Source organism: Vanellus vanellus (assembly GCF_965231255.1).
Source record: "Vanellus vanellus genome assembly, chromosome: 2".
Taxonomy (NCBI): domain Eukaryota; kingdom Metazoa; phylum Chordata; class Aves; order Charadriiformes; family Charadriidae; genus Vanellus; species Vanellus vanellus.
The window spans coordinates 35,966,819-35,984,769 of NC_138906.1; the positions used below are offsets into that span (position 1 = coordinate 35,966,819).

At 41.2% G+C, this 17,951-nt stretch overlaps 1 protein-coding gene across 1 annotated transcript in view; it reads left to right on the forward strand.

Annotated features, from left to right (window-relative positions):
• DNAH11 (dynein axonemal heavy chain 11) overlaps positions 1-17,951 on the forward strand; it is a gene marked incomplete at both ends in the record, with an annotated part of 114,166 nt that overhangs the window by 4,825 nt on the left and 91,390 nt on the right. The window contains 13 exon segments of the mRNA XM_082499153.1: positions 68-169; positions 173-213; positions 1,069-1,183; positions 5,139-5,276; positions 8,738-8,830; positions 8,960-9,154; positions 10,582-10,659; positions 11,331-11,447; positions 11,451-11,467; positions 12,040-12,163; positions 13,272-13,420; positions 16,250-16,400; positions 17,266-17,397. Of these exon segments, the coding sequence (XP_082355279.1) occupies positions 68-169; positions 173-213; positions 1,069-1,183; positions 5,139-5,276; positions 8,738-8,830; positions 8,960-9,154; positions 10,582-10,659; positions 11,331-11,447; positions 11,451-11,467; positions 12,040-12,163; positions 13,272-13,420; positions 16,250-16,400; positions 17,266-17,397 (1,452 nt within the window).

Genomic DNA, 17,951 nt, shown 5'->3' on the forward strand with positions numbered 1-17,951 from the left:
CATATGAATACATTGGATATCGTTGCTTTCAAGAAAAAGATCTTAAATCTTTCACTTTTTAGTTTAGTCTACAGGGAATATCTATAAAGGTTTGGTCCAGACAGAAGCTTGGGGATGCTTTGATGAATTCAATCACATCTCGGTAGAAGTTCTGTCAGTGGTGACAGTATAAGGAAAAACTATCCATGATGCAATAAAGAACAAGAAAAAGAAGTGAGTATTTTAGCAGTCCTTCTTTACTGTGCTTTTCAGTCTATAAATACTGAACCATAAAATCTTCTTCCAGAGTTCCTCTGAAATCCTTTGTAAATGCAGTGAAGGGAGTAGACAGTAACATTAAATCACCTGTGTAATATACTAACTTAAAATAACTTTCTCTTCAAAATGTAGCAATAAATGTGAGTGAACTCCTGGCCCTACAGGAATCTAGTTAAAGCTCTGCTGTTGAAACTCTGGTCCTGTTCAAGTCACATCATGTGAAATCACTGCATCGTATGGGTGAGAAGTTTGGGGTTCAACCTTGCAAGATGTCTCGGGGATTGCAGTGTTTTTGAGACAGGCCTTGTGTTCCCACTGTACCGTGTTCTCCTTCCTTTACTCGATGCTGCCTCCTGGCCTTTTCAAACCCACCACATCCCTATCAGTCTCACTTTTTCTACAGGCTTTAAAAATTAATTCCTCCTATGGACATGCTTTGGCCATATGCACTCTTTCTTGCTCTAACAGTCCAGTCTTTTCCTTCCAAATTCAGTGCTGGCCAGAGGAGCCACAGATTACTAAAACCTGGCACCTACCAGGGAAATGCCTCTGTTTGTTCAGCTCTTATAAACTTTTTTTACTCGCTCTAGGTGACCCTGCTCTGGCGGGGGGGTTGGACTAGATGATCTCCAGAGGTCCCTTCCAACCCGACCATTCTGTGATTCCTAAGCATTTGCTTTTGGCCATTGTGTGAGACTGGATCCAGGCCCAGAGGCACTTTTGTCTTCTGACCCACGATGGCTGGTTTTGTATGATGCAGTTTACATCTAATCCAACTGTAAAATTGTCATGTTATCTTTCTTATAACAGATTTTTATTCCTTGGTGAAAAAATTACATTAAAGTCATTAGTTGCAATATTTATTACCACAAACCCAGGATACGTGGGTCAGACAGAATTACCTGAAAACCTCACAGCTCTGTTCTGGCATGTATGCTATAGTGTATTTTTATATTATACAAGTATATCAAGTCTACATTTGGAGTACATGTGTCGCCAAATGTTACTAGTTTTAATTTGCAATGAAATGCAATTTGTGTTTGCTTTGGAATTTCTGTGGAAAAAAATCAGTATTCAAGTTGTGTGTGCCTGTACACCACAATCACAAGGGAAATTAAATGTACATCTTGGTTTTTGGTTTGTTTGTTGGTTTTTTTTTTTTTAAATCTACATATAATTTTAAAGGTACCTGTGAACACATGGAATGTACCTAAATATGTGAAAGAATATTCACTGTTTTCTGGTAAATAGGAATCCTCATAGCTGGCTTAGCCTAGTAAAAAACCCATCTGTATAAGTGTCTAGCTATCACATTCTTCCATGGGTGTAGACATGCATGCGTTCATAGATGTTTCATAACTGCCCGTTGCAAATGATGTCATATACTCTTACCTAGGAAGCTACTGGATGCGTGATTGAGGAGCAGTGAAAAGTATAGCACACGGGGGGAAAAAAAAAAAAAAAAAAAAAGCGTATGCTTTTGGACACTGTAGGACAGCCCATTATCTTTTTCTTAAAGTATGTAGTTACGCGTTGTATCTTAACACTAATGTTTCAAAGAAGAAAGTTTTGAATTTGAAAGATCTGACTGTATTTTATTTTGCATGTTGTGCTCAGTGAGTTTGTATGAAAATGGTGTTTCTGAAAGTGAATTAATTTCACAAGTAGTTGCTCTGCCATGATGGGCAGTAAAATGATGCCAGTTTATTCCAACAAAGTTTTGGAGCCGTGCTTCGAACAGTGTGGTTATGGTCTTTGACTTAAATGGTGCAGGGCTTGCTTAAAAAAGAGTTGTCACTTGAAATCCTTGCTTTTGCATTAACACTTTTCACTGATTTAATCAAGACTTGAGAAAAAAAAATGATTCTGTGATTTAATTTCTCAACATATCGGGGGTCGTGGTAGACAGTAAATTATCCATGGCCCAGCAATGTGCCCTTGTTGCCAAAAAGGCCAATGGAATCCTGGGCTGCATAGGGAAGAGTGTGGCCAGTAGGTCGAGCGAGGTCATTCTCCCCCTCTACTCTGCACTGGTGAGGCCACAACTGGAATACTGTGTCCAGTTTTGGGCTCCCCAGTTCAAGAGGGACAGGGAACTGCTGGATCGAGTCCAGCAAAGGGCAACTAAGATGATTAAGGGCTTGGAGCATCTGCCTTATGAGGAAAGGCTGAGAGAGCTGGGACTCTTTAGCCTGGAGAAGAGAAGGCTGAGGGGAGACCTTATTATGGCATACAAGTATCTAAAGGGTGGCTTGAAGGAGGATGGAGCCAGGCTCTTTTCAATGGTTCCAAGTGACAGGACGAGGGGTAATGGGCACAAGTTAGAACACAGGAAGTTCCGTTCAAATACACGGAAACACTTCTTTACGGTGAGGGTGACAGAGCACTGGCAGAGGCTGCCCAGGGAGGTTGTGGAGTCCCCTTCTCTGGAGATTTCCAAGACCCGCCTGGCTGCAGTCCTGAGTAATGTGCTCTGGGCAGTCCTGCTTTAGCAGGGGAGTTGGACTAGATGATCTCTAGAGGTCCCTTCCAACTCTGAAAATTCCGTGATTCCGTGATATTGAAGTTCGGTGGGGCAAGTTACAAGGCATGGCCAGGCTGTCTAGGGAGGCACAAGTATAGACATGCTATCTGGGATCTGCTTCTCTGATCAGTAAATCCCTTTGATTTTTAAAGATAGAAACTTAGGGCAGAACTGGGCATCACCGTTGCTTCTGGGAGCAAGTAGAAACATAGGTACTACTTTCTTCTGTAATAAAAGGTACATCAAGATTTTTGGCGTATTTTATTATTTCTGCTTTAGCCATGGAATTCCTGACATCATACCCCTTTGTGCTTTCACTGCAGAAAGACACAAAGTCTGCTAAAGTTAGAAAGCTGTTTGCTCAGGTACATCTCATCCTCTTGCCAACCAAACATCCTGCCTCAGGTGGCGGGACCGGGCGGCAGCTTGCTTGTTCTTTGAGCCTAAATTGCGATCATTTGTAACAAATAGTAAGTAAACATCTGTTTACAAGGAGGAGGTTAGGATTTGAATTAACGTGCCTCTGCAAATGTGAAATATTTTTGAAAATATATAACTTACCTGTTGGTTTACCAAGCCTTTTTGTGAATTACCACCTAAGATCTCTTCAAGGCAAGGCAGGGTTGGTGGGCACCAAGGGAACGATGTTGGGCAGCCCCTCGGTTCAGGATGTCACACAAGGGAGGAGAGGGTGATGGGGAACCTGTCCACCTGTGTCCGTGCAGTGTGGCTGCCATCCTTCCTGCATTTGGACGGAGTCAGCTGCCTTGGTGGCCAGGTCTTTTGCAGTCAGGTAGGTGTGGTATTTGACAAGAGAGTGGGAGGGATCACTCCCTATTGCTACCAGGTGTTTCATCTCTCAGTGGACAACCAGAGGATGGAACAGGCATGCAATTATTTTTGTTGTTGTTGTTGTGGGTTTTTTTTCCATTTGGGAAGAAAAGAGTAAGGAATATGAGTTAATATTAATTAATAACGTTTCTACTGAAATCTAAAGTCAAATTATGGCTTTCTTTGCTGTGCTTTTCATTATGGTTTTCTTTGCTTTTGATCTTTTTTTTTTTTTTAATTTTTCAACTATACTTGCTACATAGAGCTGAATTCTTACCTTTACTTGGTTGTCACATAAAATAGAAAGCCTTCGGAATTAAATTATGAACTGCTGCCTTTGGGACTCAGAAATTTAGTGCTGTGGCTGATGTCTGTAACAGCTGTTATCCATTGTACGATGCACAGGAAAAGCGGGAGGTAACTGGTAAAATATTAACTCCTCATATTTGCCATCTAATAAAAATATCACGAGGGAGGGAAGATACATTAAATACGACTAGCTTGATATTTCTTGTTCAAGCAGTTATTCTGTTTGCAAGAAGGGTATTGGTTATGGTAGGTAGAAAAGCGTATGATTTTTTATAATTGACTGCAACGCATATAGCTGCCCTTGTTTGGGCTTATGAAGAAATGCTTCTTAGGGAATAGTTTCCTTAAAAATTGTTTGAAAGAGGGATGCTTGCTCTTTTTCTAGAGTGTGTCATTCATTTCTGTCAGAAATATAGTGCTGGACTAAACCACTGGTCTTAATTTTGTCATATTTAAATATGAATGGGGAACAAAAGAAATCTTTGTATTTGTCAGTAGTAAGAAAAGTGCTCTGAGGGACAAATTTGCTGGTTTGTAGCTGACCTGAACACAAAATTCAAGCTGTCTTCCCTGCTACTATGTAACTTAAGTGGTGATTTTTAATGAGGTAGTTGTTTAGCCTTTGCATTATTGCTTTGAGTTGCTTTTTTTAATTGGAGATTTTTCTCATTTATATCATTAAAGTGGCAGTGGTGGTTTTTTTTTGAAAAGTTTGAACTAAAGGTTATATTTTAAAAAAGAAACAAACAGTAAAAGCTCTGAAGGAAACCTTAACTTCATATAAAAGCGTTCAAGCCCTCCAAAAATCAAAATCCTTTAAAAAACGGGGGCCTTTTTAGCAATGGCAGGGTGTTACACTTGACTTCGGGACCCCGTAGAGCTGCTGGCAGTCTCCTCCAGTCGTTGGTGGCCAGGGACTCCGCTGCAGCCTGTGCCTGCTTTGAGTTTCCGTAGTACCTGTCTCGCAAGCCCCGCGTTTCTCAGCTGCCTCCTTTGTGTACAGCAACGTTGCTGAATACTAACAATCAACAGTGCCTAATTAGCTCCTTTTACTTTGAAGTAAGGTCCTTGTTAGCTTTGACTGACACTCTTAATTGTGACTCTCGAGCTCTGTTTTTAAAAATGTTTGCACACATTTGATTTAAGTGACTTATTCTTACCATGTTTAAATACTAATCTGTGTATTTGGATTATGGGGTTTGTTTTCTTCCTCAGACGCTGTGCCATGGTTGTCCCTGACATTGAACTGATCTCTGAAATTATGTTGGTTGCTGAAGGGTTTATTGATGCACGCTCGTTAGCCGGGAGATTTATTACCTTGTGCACTCTCTGCAGGGAACTGCTTTCTAAACAGGTGAGGGTCTCTCTGGGCTTCAGGGTTTGGTATGTGTTAATTAACACATACTCACTTGGAAACACTGCATCTGGACATTGTAGAATAATAGTGTTTTTTTCAATGCATATAGTCTTATCTTTTATTTTGAAGACCCTTTAAATCACATGTCCATCCATATTAAATGGTTAGATATGAATTTAGAAGAAAATTTCCTTTCCTCTGATCTTGGGACATTTGTAATGCGTTAGTTTTGCGTTCAATAATTGTATATCACTGCTTCATACCTGGGGTGGCTGGACCACATCATGCTGTCGTGTAGTATCTATATTAGAAATATAACTATTTGTTGGAGAAGAGAAAAACCTTAAAGGAGAGTAGGAGTTATTATGAATATCAAATAATATATTATATTTGGATGAATATTTAAACTTTCCCGCATAAATACAGTGGAGTATTGTTTGAAAAATGCAAATAAAGCATTGCTAAAAAAAATAATTATTATACTAGGAAGAATTCATATTCGGAATAGTTAACTTAAAAATCTACAAGTGATAAGGCTTGGAAGGTTTATGATTTTCTTCCCTGTATGCAGGCTCTTTACTCATTCCCAACTGTATAATTTTTCACAAGGTATTCTTAATATTCAGTTTTATTAGTGGAATAAGAACTTGGAGAACCCTTCAGCCTTAAGCCATAAACTCGAGCTAGCAGAGCCATTATGAAAGCAAAAGCAACTTTATTTTCATGCCTACATAATTTTGAAATTATCTCTAAATATCCTGAAGTTTTCCTGACACAGCTTTGCAATGTTTCTAGAGATAATGAATTTGAACGTTGTATATCCTAAGATAGCAATATTGTCTGCTTTACTAGACCAGAGGTTCCTCAACTCTAATGATTACATTCTGATGGAGTCATTTTCTGAATTCAGAAAAATCACTTGTACAATTGTTTGCCATTTTAATATAAATAATAGTACTAGTAATATTAATGCTTGAAGCAAAAACTAGAATGCCCTTATTCATTATTTTTGTCTTGTTTTACTTTTAATGGAAAGGAGAGAAATCAAATCCTTTTGACTAAAATTCTGGGCTGCTGCAGAAAATATACAGCAGTTCGGAGGGCTCTGAAAATGCTGTTCCAGTGTTGGGGCTTTTAGGGCTCTCAGTATACCTTTGGGGCACTAGGATCCTAGCCTATGAAAACTGCTTCAGAACAAGTTTGTCAGGGATTTCAGTGCATATACTGTGAAGGAAGGGACTTCTGGTCTTGTCGTGCCATGGTAAATAGCCTGGATGTCGTAAAGTTCTTGTACACTGGACAATCCATACAGCAGGCTGCTGTAAAGATGCATAGCTTGCTCTTTAACAACCCATCAAACAGCAAACCATCAAAAAATTTGGAAAGAAACCCCCCAATATTACCTACATCTAAGCAAAAGCTCATTAACCCCAATACATTCCTAAAATTTTGTTTTCCTAACCATCTCCATGTTTAACTTCCATACCTAGGTGTAACATTTATAAAATATGGAGACTCTTTTTCCTTGTGGATGCTCGCCATCTTTAGTACCTCAGAAAAAAAACGGCAGTTTTTCTTACTGATTACAAAGTGTTCTGAAATTGAAAATTGCTTTTTATTTGTTCTTCTTTGTGATGTATTTTGTGCATTTGATTCACAGTGATGGAGTGCCACTGTCACAGAAAGTGACAGTGGCATCTTTTAAAAATTGTGTTGGTTTTGTCTCACCTTTTTTTTTAAAGTTAAATCCAGTTGCCGGATGGTCGCAAGTGCTGTTCCCTAGGGCTCAGTATTGGGGCCAGTTCTGTTTAATATCTTTATCGCTGATCTGGATGGGGGATCAAGTGCACCCTCAGAGAGATTGCAGACAACTCCAAGTTGGGCGGGAGTGTTGATCTGCTTGAGGGTAGGATGGGTCAACAGAGGCATCTGGACAGGCTGGATCGATGGCGTGAGGCCAATGATATGAGATTCAAGAAGCTCAAGTGCTGGGTCCTGCACTTGGGTCACAACAACCCCATGCAACGCTACAGGCTTGGGGCGGAGTGGCTGGAAAGCTGCCCAGCGGAAAAGGACCTGGGGGTGTTGGTCGGCAGCCAGCTGAATATGAGCCAGCGGTGTGCCCAGGTGGCCAAGAAGGCTAAGAGCATCCTGGCTTGTATCAAAAATAGTGTGGCCAGCAGGACTAGGGAAGTGATTGTTCCCTGTACTCAGCACTGGTGAGGCCCCACCTCGAGTACTGTGTTCAGTTTTGGGCCCCTCACTGCAGGAGGGGCATTAAGGTGTTGGAGCATGTCCAGAGAAAGGCAATGAAGCTGGTGAGAGGTCTGGAGCACAAGTCCTGTGAGGAGCCACTGAGGGAACTGTGATTGTTTAGCCTGGAGAAAAGGAGGCTGAGGGGAGACCTTCCTGTGCTCTACAGCTGTCTGAAAGGAGATTGTAGGGAGGTGGGAGTCGATCTCTTCTCCCAAGTAACAAGTGATAGGACAAGAAGAAACAGCCTTGAGTTATGCTAGCGGACGTTTAGGATGGATATTAGGAAAAATTTCTTCACTGAAAAGATTGTCAAGCATTGGAACAGACTGCCCGGGGAAGTTTGGGAGTTGCCATCCCTGGAGGTATTTAAAATACAGGTAGATGTGGTGCTTAGGGACATGGTTTAGTGGTAGCCTGGCAGTACTAGGTTAACAGTTGGACTTGATCTTGAAGGTCTTTTCCAATCTAAACGATTCTATGATTCTAAGCTGTTGTTCAAATTGTTTAAATCTCCAAAATGTTTCAAACTCCTCCTCTTTCTACTTCTATGCTACCTAGAAGGGAAAGGGGAAGAGGTGGTTGTTACACAGCCCTGGAAAAAGAGGGATTGAAGAGCCTCTGTGTGATTAAGAAGTTTTGCCTTCTGCATTGGGTATCTGTCTTCACACTGTGAGGGCTTAGGGGAAGATACAGGCTTCTTCTCTGCCCTTCGGTTCCCAAATGATTCTGGGCTTTTCCTCTAGGCTGCATATTTAACTGTTTCTCTTTTCCTTTAATGTTGGTGTTGGAGTTGGTTGCAAAATATGCTGATAATCTGTCCAGTCTTCTCTTTTGGAAATAAAAAAGTATTGCTAGCATCGGGTCAAATTAGTAGAAGTTTGGCAGCAATTTTTTCCTTGCCTTGTTTCATCATGGAGGTATAGTCGCAATTAATATAATAATATTTGATGGTGCAAATTTGGCTGGTTAAAAATAGGGAACAAAGTGGTAGAATACTAAAGATTAGATAGATATGCACATTTCACACTTTTTTGCTTTTTCTTTGCTAGACTTCCAACACTGGCCTAAAACCACTGCAAAACTACAAGGGAATAAAAAGGTGTCATTTTACTCTGTGTGTAATAACAGGTTGTTTTCTTCTTAAACGTTAACATTTAGGTTTATTCCCTGTGCTAACACGACTAGTTAAAATGTTTTCACAGGGCCATTATGACTGGGGACTTTGTGCTATCGAGTCCGTCTTGGTAGTTGCTGGCTCACTGGAAGAAGGAGGCAAGAGCAGGCCTGAGGATCAGGTAAAATCTTCACTTAAAAGGCATCTAAGAGTAGGGCCTGTTTCTGGTGTTTTGCCTTTGAATAAAACCAGAATCCTAAAAAGGGAAAGAGTTGATGCTTGCGATATTTGGTTTACTGTCCTTTTCCAGGCGCTTATGCGAGCCTTAAGAGACTTCAATTTGCCTAAAATAGTGACAGATGATATCCCAATTTTCGCAGGCCTGATCAGTGACCTGTTTCCAGCTCTGGATGTTCCGAGGAAGAGGAACCTGCAATTTGAACAGATGGTTAAACAGTCTACCCTGGAGCTTCCCTTGCAGCCTGAAGAGAGCTTTATTCTCAAAGTAAAATAATTCATTGCCTTTAATTACTCCCCTTAAGAGTTTCAATCAAAATAATTGCAAATGGGTTGTATTAGACATGAAGGTTATTTTTGGTTATGTTACTGTATTGATAAGGTGTCCTCAATGTCTTGGTATTTCAAAGACATTTTGTCATGGCAGTAATGAACCTCAGGATGATCAATGGGTCTATAAGGAAACACGTATCCTGTTCCAAAAAAGCCGTCTACACTGACAAACTTGTATGTTTGTGTACTCTGTGAAGCATTTGTACTTGGTAGCAAATTAATTGTTATTTTGCATAGGGAGGAAAGAAGAGTAAGGGAGCAAAAACGTACAAATAAGAAGGCGTGGATTTGGAATGTGCATGGCTACGTGTGATTTTTGTGTGTTCTGCTATTTCTGTGTAAAATAATGTACATTCTGCTATACACATATTAAAACATGTATGTATGCATGTATACTCATATGAATGAGTTGTCCATAAGCTAAATTTGAACACTAGTTTTAGTTTGAATTACAGACAGGGTGAAAAGGTGAAATTTAGAAATGCTGGTTAGTATGCGGACAAAAGAAAAAGTGTGCTTATTTGGACTACTAAGGAAGTATATTCCCACCCTCCTTCAAGTAACATCCACATCCATTGTATGTGATAGCACACCCCTTTCCTTCATTAGGATTTATGGGAAGCTGAAATAACCAAGATGGTTAAATGTGACTGATCTCAGGATTTATAAAGGATTTTCTGCTGTAGTCTACCTTGTCCCATTATCCTCATGGAAGGTTGAAAGACAATAAGCTATGCCTTGGGGTATTATGAACTTTGCAATCAGCCTTCTATAGAGTATTTTGGTTCCTGCTAACTGGGTGAATCAGAAGATGAGCACTGAAGAACACGGACTCGTTCCTATTGAACTTTAGAAAATCAGTGTGGGTGCTCTTTGCTAAGACAGAAATCCATAAGCATCTAAGCTGTTTTCATTCTGCAGCTCACAGAACTCTTTCTTGGGAAGAAATGTATTACTTTAGTGGACTGATTTTGTATTTTACCAAATTATAGCTGCACAACTGTTCTGAGTGTGGAATTCACTCTGCTAAATTCATGGAAAAATTGTGATAACTGTTCCATATCAGAATCCTACTGGACTGTATGGATGTAAAGCAGAATAAGATTTGTTGAGGTAGCTGCATTCATTAATTTGAGCCAGTTCTCTTCTGCTTTTCTGGGAGATAAATGACATTGCTTGATGCAGCGTCGGCTCAGCTGAGGCAAGTCTGCTGAGAAGGCTTGTCTGTTTTTCCTGTTAAAGGGAACAGGAACATGGAGGGGGAGATGGTTGTTGTTTTTTTTTTTTTAATAATTGTGTGTCTACAGTAAGAGGACCACAGGAGAGGAAAGGCGTTCAGTGTGTATCTCTTCTGTGCAGTAGGTTGTTCAGCTGGAGGATCTACTGGCAGTGTGTCACTCTGTGTTTGTTGTTGGAAATCTGGGGACTGGAAAGAGTAAGGTCCCCGCCTACCCGCACAGCGTGGTTTTGACCTTACATTGTAAAGAAATTGCCATGGTTCTTGCAAAAAACATTCTGCATGTTGCCTTTGCCTCAGGATCCGGTAGAATAACACATTATTCAGGCCATCCAGTCATTCACGTGATGTGCAATGGCAAAGCTTGAATGTTGCAAGCAATTTCTACATTTTGTGTTGCTTGCATGTCCCAAAGGAAAATTAATCATGTCACCAAGTAATGAGCATTCTATTTGACACATAGACCAAGTAATACTTTGTTCTGGAAGGAGAGGCAGGATGATTTAATTAGGCTTCTAGACAGAAATAGTGGAAAATATTGCCAAAACACAAGATAAATACTTCTAATAGATAATGCTTGCCCATTTCTGCTACTAAATGTTGGCACCTGCATGGATTTTCTTCCCCATTCAATACTTTCTGTTAGAGAAGATCAGTTGCAGAGTACAGCCACTTTAGAATGGGATTCTCCTTTCCTACCCTTAGGCTTGACGGAAATTTGGGGCTAACGCAGCACAGAGCCAGGAGTAAGTCAAGGTCAACGGTTGACTGAGTGCAGGGATTTGCAGTCAGAGACCCAGTTCAGGAGGGAAGTCAAAGATTCCTATTGTATCAAAATCGTGTCACTAACATGCAGCCTGTGCCTCCTCTTCAGGTGCTAGAAGTTCTGCATCACATGTATGTGAACATGAAACAAAAGCCTGTTTGGAATGACCTTAACCCAAAAGCTCTGACAGCTGATGAGCTCTTCGGTTTTCTGCACCATGGAACCTGAGAATGGATAGATGGGAAGTAGGACACGTGTTCTTACTAGGACCTGTTCCTGGAGGCATTGTTCTCCATCAGAACTGGACAATGCCTGAATTCAGAGAAGGTGGTGGAGACCAAATTCTTGCAGTTTTCTGTGTTTTGATGCAATGAGATGTGTGTGGAGAGCACTGGTGGTTATGGAAAGCCTGGAGGCAGGGGAAGATGCTAGTAGACAGAAAAGTACTAGTGTGAACGATGCCGATTCTGCTGCTTTAAAAGGCAAGTTATTTTCTCCCCAGACTCATGAAACCTCCCATGTCTCACCCATATCATTAAGACTAATGACATACTCTCCAGTAATCAAAACAGAAATAGGTCATTATTACATAAAATGCAGTCATTTTGCTGTATCAGGTGTTCACTGAAAGTATTTTTGATTTTTACTTTGAATAACCACCTAATAAGCAAGCAAAGGAAAAAAAGCATGGTTTTGATGCTACAAAAGCTTCTTGTTTCAGTGATGCATTAAGTCTTCTGAAGTTTTAATTGCTGTGCAGTGTTGTTACTGAAGCACTACAGTGATGGGATTCTATTGAAATATAATTTGCAGATCTCCTGTCATCTCTTCTGAGACACCAAGCTAATATTACCCAGGAGGGGCCAAAACAGTTAGTTTTAGATGGGGATATAGATCCTATGTGGATTAAGTTGCTCAACACTGTTACAGTTGACAACAAGGTGAGCAATTGAGAAGCAGGTACAGTGGCTTCCCCTTTACCTGTTTTCACATTTCCCTCTTCCTTTATTTTTCTGGAGGTAGTTTTTCAGTGTGTGTTCCTTTTTTCTTCCATTCTTATAATTTCGTTGGTTTTCACTATTGCCAAGTAATATTTTATCATCTGAATTATGCATAAAGTCTTGCCTATGTTGTACAACAAAAAACCTCAATGTAGCCTATGTATACTGTAAGGGTGATTGTGCCTCCTAGTGTATGGGTTGATGTAATTCAAGGTGTCAATCATAAGATTATTGAAACTGGCATTTGGAAAGCCTCTCAGTAAAAGAGATTTAAGATTCCATGAGTGAAGTCCTCGCATCACTGTAGTAAGGAAGGCTAGTGTTAGGAAATGTAAATAAGTCAGTTTAAGAATTAGCAGTAGTACCCAGCCTTCTTATTCCCTTCTTACTAATTATGCAGCTAAACCAATTTCGTCGACTGTTGGAAATGCTGCAACGTAACGAAATCCCAATCTAAAATCTGAAGGTAACCTTAGGAAGGTGATTGTAGTTTGGCGCATTCTGTTAAGCTTTCCTTTTTGAAGAGCTTAAACCTATCTAGTGACACGGTCTCTGATTGCTCAGCAAGGTGGCTCTCTGGGGCTATCCATATAGCCTAACTTCAGACAGTGAACAGAAAGTGGCTTTTCCAAGGGGTGTTTCAGAGCATCTGAGTTTGGGCTCCTGCTCTGAATCCTTTTCTGTTTATTTCTGTTGACATTTGAGAGAGACTTCCCCTCCCCTGCTTTTAATAGCTTTCAGAGCTCACATTGGTGAAGCAGGCTAGTCGTCTTTTGAATTAATTAAACTGTGAAAAAAAACTGTGAAAAAAGGTCAAGTAAAAACTTCAGAATTCATCCTCCTCTGTGTTTCTGAAGAAAAAAAACTGTAGCCATGTTCAGATAAAGTTTGTTTAGGTCTGTTCAAGAAATAGCATATATGCATGATGTTGCAGATAATCCTTGCTCCCTTGTGGGGCTATAATAAACACATGCCTGCCCTGATCGTGTTCTTGACAGACAGTGTATATTAGCTTGCTTTCACTGAAAAATTTACTGACGATTTCTAGGTTCAGACCCTTACAAGCAATAAACATGTGCCTCTGACCCCATCGATGTGGCTGCTGTTTGAGGTACAACATTTAAAAGCTGCTACTCCAGGTACAGTATCGAGAGCTGGTATTCTCTGTCTGAACATCCAAGACCTGGGGTGGAATCAGTGAGTATCTCATGACATTAGTTAGCATTTTTAAGATACATCTGGAAGGTTAATGGGAATAGACTCCATTATTTATGTTAATTCTTCTTTCTAGTTTTTATTCTGATAATAGTGGGATGATGTAGTTGGCGGCCCTGTATATTCTCAAATATGCAGTTTGGAAAATTTCACCATCAGTTTAGTGTTTTATTTTGCCTCTTATGTGTACTGCTTAATCAAGGCAGTAGTGTGGTGGGTTGACCCTGGCTGGATGCCAGGTGCCCACCAGGCTGCTCTATTGCTCCCCCTCCTGAACTCAACAGGGGGAGAAAAATATGACAACAGGTTCGTGGGTCGAGATGAGGACAGGGAGATCACTCAGTGATTACCCTCAGGGCAAACCAGACTTGACTCGGGGAAATTAATTTGATTTATTACCAATCGGGAATAGTAGGGTAATGAGAAATAAACCCAAATCTTGAAACACCTTCCTCCCATACCTTCCTTCTTCCTGGGCTCAACTTCACTCCTGAATTCTCTTCATCCTCCCCGCAAGTGGTGCAGGGAGACAGGGAATGGGGGTGGTTCATCACATGTTGTCTCTGCTACTCCTTCCTCCTCAAGGGGAGGACTTCTTGTACACTTCCCCTGCTCCAGCGTGGGGTCCCTCCCCATGGGAGGCAGTCCTCCATTGAACTCCAACATGAGTCCTTCCCATGGGCTGCAGTTCTTCATGAACTGCTCCAGCGTGGGTCCCTTCTACAGGGTGCAGTCCTTCAGGAACAGACTGCTCCAGGGACCCCCACAGGGTCCCAAGTCCTGCCAGCAAACCTGCTCCAGCATGGGCTCTCTCCATGGGTCCACGGGTCCTGCCATGATCCTGCTGCAGTATGGACTGTCCACGGGGTCACAGCCTCCTTTGGGCATCCACCTGCTCCCATGTGGGGTCTTCCATGGGCTGCAGGTGGATATCTGCTCCACCTCAGACCTCCATGGGCTGCAGGGGGATAGTGTGCCTCACCGTCGTCTTCACCACAGGCTGCAGGAGAATCTCTTGCTCTGGCATCTGGAACACCTCCTCCCCCTTCTTCTTGACTGACCTTGATGTCTGCAGAGTTGTTCCTCTCACATATTCTCACTCCTCTCCTCCAGCTGCTATTATGCAGCAGGATTTTCCCCTTCTTAAATATGTTCTCACAGAGGCGCTACCACCATCACTGATGGCCTCAGGGTCCATCTTGGAGCCAGCTGGCATTGGCTCTATCGGACACAGGGGAAGCTTCTAGCAGCATCTCACAGACGCCACCCCTGTAACCCCCCCACTACCAAAACTTTGCTACAGGAACCCAATACAAGTAGTGAACTGTCTGCTTTCTGTAATGCAAATTTGGCAGTAGCAAGAAGTGAATAGTTTGGCTACTGTTCTCTGACAGCTTTTTAATAACTGTCACCATCTTTGATACTGTTAAGGACACGGGTTTACATCAGCTTGACTTTTTGTTTCTCTTGCTCCTTTGGATCACAGAACTGCTCTTTTAAATTTATATCTATGCTTCGTGCAAATTAATTATGCAAAATATGTTTTCTAAAGAATATGGGTTTCCATGTATAAAAAGCAATTTAGTTGGCACAAGACACAATGCATTAACTTGAAGTGCAATCTTTTCCTTTTGCAGTTGTTGAGCTAATCCAAAACAGTTCTTACAAATTTCAGTAAGAAGTGAATCTTTTTAACATTTGTCAGTTGGTGTTTTTATTTTCAAGCAGCATTACTGCTGCTTCATGTCAAAATTCAATTTTTCAGCATTCCAGTGTCATCAACATTTCAGTCAGTTCTAACTGTCTGTGTTAGAGTTGTATGCCATTGGGACAAGAAGCCTTCAGTGCGCTTATTCCCCAGAGAAATCTTGTCAGTACGAGAATTTAATTAAACAGAATGAATCTGTACAAGCTGCCCACCTAGGGTGATGAGGATCAAAGGACTGGTGAGGACATAGAGAGGCAGTAAGACCTTTCACAGCAGACAGAGTATGGAGGTGGAAACAGGAGGCAACAAATTGCCCAAATAGAATAGCTGCGAATGAGTAAATAATTGGTTTAGACTGCATTTGACTAATACTGTGTGAACACGAGCAGGGGATAGAATTGCCAAATTCTTTGGAATATAAACAGGTGGGCATGTAGCTGCTAACCTGAAGCATGTGCTGTAGTTAGGATAATGATAAGGAATTTTAGACTTGGTTGTGATAGCGAATAGCAGATGAGAAGGGTTGCTTTTTTGTCTTCAATTACGTATAGCCAAACTTTTCAGCCAGACCGCGTTATATATACTACTGTAGAAATCTGCGGTGCAAGGTATGTTGAACTTGGGTGTCCCATAATCCTCAGTCTTGTGTACAGCTTACGCACTGGTATTTTAAATAGTCTGTTCTCAAACAACACAAAACAAATACAGGATTCTTGCTCCCACCCGCTTTTTGGTGGTGCAGCCCTCTGAAAGCAAGCGCAAACTATCGTCTAGGTCCTTTCTCCTTGCCCTTCCTGGAATAAAAGATGCAGTCAAGGAAAATGTGTATAGTCATATGCCAGTGTGCTCAGCTGTCATAATAGCTCTTAGAAATACCACAGCGTGATGACCTTTCTATGAACAAGTAAGTGTAGTAAGGCTGGCAGCACTTATGGCTGACTTAGAGCCAGCGCAGTAGTATTTGTGTATTGCACTAAAGGCAGTCATGAACAGTCCTCAGAAGTCAACAAAAGTTCACATTTCAAAGCTAGAGAGAGGAAATTTTGTGGTGTTTTAACTTCTCTCCGATAAAAAAATCGGTTGCTTTCCAGTTTGTTTTGCAGGTATGCTGCCAGCTGGATAGAAACAAGGAGATACCAATCCAAAAAAGCTAACTTGACCGCTCTCTTTGATAAATATGTACCTCCTTACTTAGAACAACTCAGAACAACCTTTGAAATTATTACTTCTATTCCTGAGAACAGTATGGTTCAGGTAGGTGTTAGGATTAAAACTATCTAAATTTTAAGAAACCGTATTTCTGAAACATCCACTGAGCATGCGGTCCTATGCAGGAGTAAAAATGCTTAAAATTACTACGTATCTAAAACATATGCGAGATGAAATTGAGAGGCTCTTATATGTCAAACCCGGACCCTTATTTTGGAGACCTACAGGGTTTCAGAGGTTTCATATTGCAGTGGTCCACTGTAACAAGAAGAAATGTAGCATGTTTATGGCACTGCACGTAATTCCCTGACTTCTCAGTTCTTGTGTTGCTTCTGTTAGTAATGCCTTAGGTAGCTTAGGGCTAGCCATTTCATCTCTCTGTACAAGCATTCTCTCTCTCTCTAATTAAACGCTTGCTAAATTCATTAGCGTTAGTTACTCTCATGCTCTGATAACGAGGCCCTATGTTATTAAACATTATTAAAGAATGGAGCTGAGCTCTGTTTCATGTATAAACGATCTGATAGTGCACATCCTTATGTTGACATTTTAAATTTACTTAATATGCCTTGTCATTCTAAACTCTTGTGAGCATTTGCCTGCTTCTAAATAAGTCAGTCTGAGGGGAGAAAACTGAGTATGAGTGTTAAGAATCTGCCATAACATCCACGCCTGAACTGTATTATCTTCTTCATATACCTTGCTTTACACAGTGTAGAATGAAGGTGCTTTCATACATTTTATCAGAAGATCTCTTTCTGCCTTTGACCTCAGAAATTTGCTCCTAGACAATAAGGACACACAGCAAGGAGTCGCGGTCTCATTACTTAAATAGCTTCTTGAGGTCACTGTCGCTTTCCTATGGAGTAAGTCTCACGGGTCACTCTTTTCACATACTTATTTATTGCAGAAACTCTCTTCTGCGCTGGATTGTTTGCTGACCCCTGAAAAGGTGCCAGTGGATTGCCCTGGAGAGCTCGAGGAGATGTATTTCATCTTTGCTTGTATTTGGGCATTTGGTGGGGCGCTCTCTCAAGATCAGGTAAGTAAATGAAAAGGACCACAGTATCTTACTGTGCTTCAGAAACAGACTTAATATATATACACACCTACCTTCCTATTTAAGCAGATATAAATACATATGTGCATGTGTGTCTATATGTATGTGCAGGTTTTAACCCACTAATGCTGCTCGGGGGTGCAGAGCAATGGCCTATGCATCTCATTGGTTGGCCTGTAGTACTGTATACTTCAGCTCTCAGGGCTCACCTGTAAATGAGCTAGTTTGATCAGAGGGAGCTGACTGTCCCTGGTGTCTAGAAAACTGTCCCCCAAAGTCCCTGGTGACAGGAAAAGGGGAAACATTGCACCCATTATTAAAAAGGGTAGAAAGGAGGATGCTGGGAACTACCAACCTGTCAGCCTCACCTCTGTGTCTGCAAAGATCATGGAACAGATCCTCCTTGAAGCTACGCTAAGGCACATGAAGGACAGGGAGGTGATTCGAGACAGCCGGAATGGCTTCACTAAGGGCAAGTCCTGTCTGACCAGCCTAGTGGTCTTCTATGATGGAGTGACTACATCAGCAGACAAGGG